Source organism: Nannospalax galili, unplaced genomic scaffold (genome assembly GCF_000622305.1).
Source record: "Nannospalax galili isolate Female #2095 unplaced genomic scaffold, S.galili_v1.0 scaffold456, whole genome shotgun sequence".
Classification (NCBI taxonomy): domain Eukaryota; kingdom Metazoa; phylum Chordata; class Mammalia; order Rodentia; family Spalacidae; genus Nannospalax; species Nannospalax galili.
The window spans coordinates 1,063,234-1,069,987 of record NW_008337055.1 but is presented as its reverse complement, the minus strand read 5'-3'; the positions used below and the strand labels follow the sequence as shown (position 1 = coordinate 1,069,987).

At 45.5% G+C, this 6,754-nt stretch overlaps 1 protein-coding gene across 3 annotated transcripts in view; it reads left to right on the top strand.

Moving 5' to 3' along the window:
* Carmil1 (capping protein regulator and myosin 1 linker 1) overlaps positions 1–6,754 on the top strand; it is a 295,091-nt gene that overhangs the window by 179,648 nt on the left and 108,689 nt on the right. For all 3 annotated transcript variants that reach the window (XM_029563000.1, XM_008831899.3, XM_008831900.3), the window contains exon 12: positions 1,984–2,070. In XM_029563000.1, coding sequence (XP_029418860.1) covers positions 1,984–2,070 — 87 coding nt within the window. The remainder of the gene's footprint in view (positions 1–1,983; positions 2,071–6,754) is intronic.

Sequence of the window (6,754 nt, the reverse complement as noted above, 5' to 3'; positions counted from 1 at the left end):
TGAACCTAAAAATTTACAGCCACTTTTGAAAGAGATGTATCTTTGCTCTGGAAACTGTTACTGAGTATGTTAAAACTGTAATGAAATGCTCTTCTAAAAAATTTTTTTTTAATTAAAGAAAAATTAAACTCTTTTTTTCTTCCACATTTGACACATTTAAGAAATAAAATCCTAAGAAAAGAAATCCATTCAACAAATTCTCTAAATGGAAGTTTTTAGCCGTGAACCTGTATGGTGGCACGATGGTGCATGCCTTTAGTCCTAGCACTTGGGAGGCAGAGGCAGGCTGATCTCTGTGAGATTGAGGCCAACCTGGCCTACATAGTGAGTCCCAGGCCAGTGCCTAGAATAAACAGAAAGAAAAAAAAAAAAAAAAAAAAAAAAAAAAAAAAGAAAATTCCTTTCCCTTCCCCCAATAACGAAGTACTTAATTTAATTCTAAGGTTGATTCCTCCAAATGTCAGACCTGGTCTCTCTTCCATTTCCAATATGAATTCACATATTCAAATACCTAGACATGTCGTGTCCATCGATATTCATACCAGTGATTTTCTGCTCTGGTGGGACGCTGCAGCAGAGATTCCCAGGCACCCTGTCCTCGGAAGCACCCGTCTGGAGGAGGCTAGTCACGCTGCATGGACGCTGTTACGTCTACAGTAGTTCTCATAAATTTTGAAATAGTTTATAGAGGTTTGAGGTTATAGAGAAGGGCAAAGGGCAGGTACCGGCACAGTTCTTTAGAACTGTCGGGATTTACGACTTAGTTGGAGGGCACATGTGTACACCTATTTAACGGACCTTCTCAAGACCATGTTCTAGGGAGGTGACTGCCAACCCAAGGCTGCTTGAAGGAACTTAGGAGGGGTACGTGTATGTCTTTCCCTGATTTCTAGAAGAACAGGTAGTTCATAGCAGTCCTTGAATGACTGAGCTGCTATTTCTCGTCTCCCACACTTACCCTAGAATTTAGAAGATAGAAAATTTCAAATACTAGAACATCTGAGTTATGCCAGTTGCAAGACTCACTACTGAAACTCCTCAGAGGCTCTGCCTGAGGTCGTTAGCGGTCAGCCACTGGATGTACAGGAAGCTACTTGCTAATAGTGAAGCTGTTGCCTGAGCAGTTTAAATGACTTTCTTCTTCTTGACAATAATTAAATTGCATCTGTTCATCCTGGAGATCAACGTTTCAAAGGAGAGGGGCAGAAGGTCTAGAACCTTCTCAGGCTGAGTTGTAGTTTATTTACTTATTTATTGTGTGTATGTGTGTGTGCAACGCAGTACAGAATATAACTGCCTGGATTTTAGTCTTACTGAAGGGGACACCAACAGCACCGTTTAACACCCCTTCTCAAGAACTCGTCCCTAGGAGGTGACTGCTCACCTGTAACCCAAGGCGGCTTGAAGGACCTTAGAAAGGGCCCATGCTTACATGTCTTTCTTATAGAATGTCTGTGTGTGCACGTGTGTGAGGTCAGAAGTCTGCCTCAGGTGTTTTTTGTTTGTTTGTTTTGATTTTTGAGCTAGGATCTTTAACTTTCACGTGGAACTTGCCTATTTAAAATGCCTGGGCTAGCTGACCAGCAAGCAGGATCCACCTATCTCTGCCTATTCAGTGATGAGATTAAAGGTGTGCACCACCGTGCCCAGCAGATTTTAATGTAGTTTCTGGGATTGAACTCAAGACCTCGTGCTTGCCCATTAAGCGCTGTACTGACCTAGCCATCTCACCAGCTCTGAATTTGCGGTTCAGAAGCACTCTGTCAGGGGGTATGTGTAACGATGAAGTTTCAGATCCTCTTGTGTATGATTAAAGCCTTCCCCTTCTCCAGCCTGACAGCACAAAGGAAAAGACACCTGCTGGAAGATACTCACACAACAAACTCACTTCATCTGCATCAAAATCAAGCTTAATTTTCATGCATTGTAAAACTTGCACCAACAAGCAACTGAAAATTCTAATGATCTGCTTTTCCTTTTCAGGTGTGTCCTCATTAAGTGTTCAATTTGCCAAACTCCCAAAAGGACTGAAGCACCTAACCCTCTCCAAGACCTCGCTGTCCCCTAAAGGTACAGTGTTGTGCGGTTCACTTCCTCTTGTGTCTCTAATGGTGTTGCACCTGTCGTGTTGAACAAAGTTATTACTGTGCTATGCAGCTGATTACATCAATTGGGGCTGGGTGTGGTAGTGTGCACCTTTGATCCCAGCACTTGGGAGTCAGAGGCAGGTGGATCTTGGTGAGATGGAGGCCAGCCTGGTCTACATAGTGAGCCAAGCTGGGGCTACAGGAAGACCCTGTCTCAAAAAAAAAAAAAACAACCAGGAAAAAAGTCCAAGAAACAAAACAACACCCACCTCCATCCCACCATTGCTCTGGCAGCTTTAAAAACAAGACTTTGTGCAATCCAAATTTGACACTCTAAAGTTCAGTGACTTCTGTGCAGTGAGTTATCTTTGATGTGTGTGCAGTCCTGCTTTTGTACAAAGCTCTGAGCCAGTGAGAAACCACCATCACTGCTGCATCACTGTCACTATCACTGTGACCATCACAGTCTCCATCACAGTCACCATCACGGTCACCATCACAGTCACCATCACTGTCTCCATCATAGTCATCACAGTGACCATCACAGTGACTGTCAGTGACCGTCACTGTCTCCATCACTGTCATCACACAGTCACCATCACAGTCTCCATCATTGTCACCATCACTATCATCACAGTCACCGTCACAGTCTCCATCACTGTCATCACAGTCGCCATCACAGTCACAATCACAGTTACCGTCACAGTCTCTGTCACAGTCTCCATCACAGTTGCCATCACAGTCACCATCACAGTGACCAACATGGTCTCCATCACAGTCTCCATTGCAGTCGCCATCACAGTCACCATCACAGTGACCATCACAGCCTCCATCACTGTCTCCATCACTGTCTCCATCACAGTTGTCATCACAGTCTCCATCGCAGTCACCATCACAGTCACAATCACAGTGACCATCACAGTCTCCATCACAGTCGCCATCACAGTGACCATCACAGTCTCTATCACTGTCTCCATCACAGTTGCCATCACGGTCGTCATCACAGTCTCCATCACTGTCACCATCACAGTCGTCATCACAGTCACAGTCACCGTCACAGTCTCCGTCACAGTCGCCATCACAGTGACCACACAGTCTCCATCACTGTCTCCATCACAATTGCCATCACAGTTGTCATCACAGTCACTGTCACCCACACAGCCACCACTCTCACCCACACAGCCACCACCGTCACCCTCAAGGTCACTACCACAGTCACTGTTTCTGTCACCCTCAGGGTCCCCTCCTCTCCCCTCTCCTCTCTCCCTCCTTACCGCTCCCTGTTCTCCCCCCCCAGTTTCTCCCCTTCCCTTCCCTCCTCTGCCATCTCCTCCTCTCCCCCCCCCAAGCCTCTCCCATCCCCTTTCCCCTCCCCTCTCTGCCTCTTTCTCCCCTCCCCACCTTGCTCACCTCCCTTCCTTCTTTTTCTTCTGTAGCCCAGGCTAGCTTCTAATTCATGACTCTCCTCCTGCCCCAGCTTCCTGAGTGCTAGGATTGTAGCCGACCCTGGTTCCATTCTTTCTCACAGGTGTCCTAGTCCTGCTGTCTAATTCCTTTGTCAAGTTGTGGCCTTGGGCGTTTCCCCCACTTTTCCTTAGTCATTAGCAGAAGTCAAGTTGAGCTGCTTGACCTTCATCAGTTGATTGTTTTACACTGTTAATCATCTTTTTTCTTAATATATGTGACTTCTCTACACATTAATATGCAGATGCATTTCTTTAATTTATCTATTAATACTGTAAAATAGATGGAGTGACGGGGATTGCCTGTCGTTTGTAGGACAGGCTTTGGTTCTGAGGCAGGTCAAGGTCAACCATCCCTGCAGGTTCCTTTGTGTGAGGTGAGGGCAGCCCACCCTGCCTGCACCGGTCACAAGCAACATTCCCCCACATGTTTCTTTCATGGAGTATGAGAGTCCATATCAAAGTATGTGTTTTCAGAGTATTGGTTTATAACATAGAATCCAGAGAATTTCAAATTGTTTTTTAAAGACAGTTATCTTGAATTGTTCATTTTTAAATATACTTGATTCTTGGGGCTGGAGAGCTGGCTCAATGGTTAAGACACTGGTTGTTCTTGCAGAAGACCCGGGTTCAAATCCCAGCACCCACATGGCAGCTAACAACTGTCTGTAACTCCAGTCCCAGGGGATCTGACAGCCTCTTCTGACCTCCGAGGGGCATTGCACTTACCTACATGCAGGCAATACATGTGTACGCATAAAATAAAAATAATAAATAAATTTTTTTTTAAAGTTAAAAAAAAAAGATACTGGTTCCTTAAAGGCATATGCATCGATTCTAAAAGGTTTAGAGTTTCAAAATCAGTTTTAAGTTTCTACTGAACCGAACATATTTTAGTTCCTAGAAACCATGTATATTCATGGATCCATAATTGAAGACAGATTTTTTTTTTTAATCTCCCCGTGGCCTCCCCACTGCATATCCCCTGGCTCACCTCAGACATTGGCTGCCTGATGGCTCTTTGGACTCCCACAAGCATCCTGCTGGCTGGCAGATTTCTGTCAAGGCAGGGCCATCTGGCGCTGTCTCTTCCAGCTGTAAATGCTCCAATAATAAACACGAAGAATGGTCAGGATCCCGTGACAGCCAGAACCGAGGACACAAGCCAGTCTGTGTTTACTGTGGGCTGTAGGAGCCCGCGTTTTTCCAGGCCTATACACTTGCAATTTCCTGCCATTCCTGAGCACAGGCCTTGTGTGAACGTGGGCTCAGGAGGTTGAGGAAACCCTTCCTTCTGATCGGCGCTGGGCTGATAACACTGTGTCTCCAGATTCTATTCAGATGCTGGCTACCTTCCAGGTGCCCACGCTTGTCAAGAAGAATTCTGCTGTCAGGACTAGTTTGGCCTTCTAATTTAGGAATTTATTTATTGGGTTTCATAATACTTCGCTGAAGGACACGATTTTACGAATAATTTTCTTGATGAGAATCTGGCATTCTCCTTATGTTTTAGGATCAATCATTGCATTAAAACAAACAAACAAACAACAAAAAAAAAACAAATACTGGGGCCCAAGGAGATGTCTCAGCCAGGAAAGTGGGCCTTCCAAGCATGAAGCCCTGAGTTTGACCCTCAGAACCCACATGAGAAAGCCAGGCATGGAGGCACACAGGACTTGTAATCACAGCCCTGGGGAGTTGGAGCTGGGGGATCCCTGGGGCTCGCTAGCCAGCCAGCTTAACCTAATTGGTAAGCCCCATTCCAGGGAGATATGCTGTCCCAACAAAGTGGTGGCTCCTAGGGGAACACTAACTGAACTCGACCTCTTACCTCCACACTAAGACCTGTGTCCTGCATATCGTGAACACACACACACACACACACACACACACACAATGATGACAAGATGAACAAAGTTACCTTCGAAGTTAACTCTGCCTGGAGACCACTGCAGGTCCTTCTGTGAAACAGATAAGCAAATCCCACCGCCTTCATTGAATGCTCTTGGTCCTGGTGTGGCTGCTGGTGGCTGCCTCACTGGATCCTAAGGAGGGTGATCATATCCCTCAGATTCTGTGGGACATTGGAGGTTGGTTCCACATCCTATGTCCCCCATTCTACCTATACCAGGTCCCTTATATAAAGTGTACACACATCTTTCTGTCTACATTAAATCATCTTTAGATTACTTACAATACCTGACACAGCATCAACCTATAAAGCAGTTATACTGCATAATTTAGGAAATAACACCCAAGAAAAACTTTTTTGTCTGTACATGTTCAGTACATTTGCCTCTTTTATCTGTTTTTTGAGACCGGTCTCACGATGTGGCTCAGGCTGGCCTCACAGTTGAAGTGGCTCTTTGTTTGTTTTTTGTTATTGTTTTGCTTTTTTGTGTATTAGCTTTGAGAGAGGGTCTTTTGTAGCCCAGTCCTGCCCCAAGCTGTGTAGCTCAGGCTGGCTTTAAACTCTTGGCAATCCTCTTGTGTCAGCCTCTCAAATGCTGGGATGACAGATCCGAACTGAAGCCTCTTTCTTTTTTAAAAATCTGGAATATTTTTGTGAAGGTTGAATGAATCCACAGATGCAGAGCTCACAGAGATGGAAGGCTACCTGGTTCACCTGTCTGTCTGCCAGTGCACTAGCCTATAGATTGTGAGGTGGGAGCCTTGAGTCTCAGCCAGAGCTGTTCAGTATACATTCAGTTTTCAAAAAAGATATATTGAAATAAAACCTTTTGCAGGTAGGACTGATGTTTTCCTGGAGTCTTTCTAGATTTCATGATGGTCTCCACAGTCCTCCAGGACAAAAAGTGGGTCTTCATGTAACTGCCATAAGCATTACGTGTTGTGACGGTGGCCAAGAAATTCTTGCTCAAAGCTTCCATCTCCACTTTCTGCACACCCCAGGATCTGCTCCCCCTTGGGCACTGGCTCAGGAGTTTTATCCGGCTCACATTGGGATGGTGGGTGTGATTCTCTGCAGATGGAGCGCATGGCTGTACACCTATTCTTAGGAGCACACATGGATGTTCTGAACGTGCCCCAGGACAGGTCTCCCCCTCTGGCACTACCCCATGACTGACTGTATGTGGCTCTCTCTTCTTAGCAGACCCGAGCCCTGGCACCTTCTTCCCACAAAGCCTGCCCACATGTACACAAAACACACCTTGAGATAGGTTGGAATTTTTCAAAGGAATT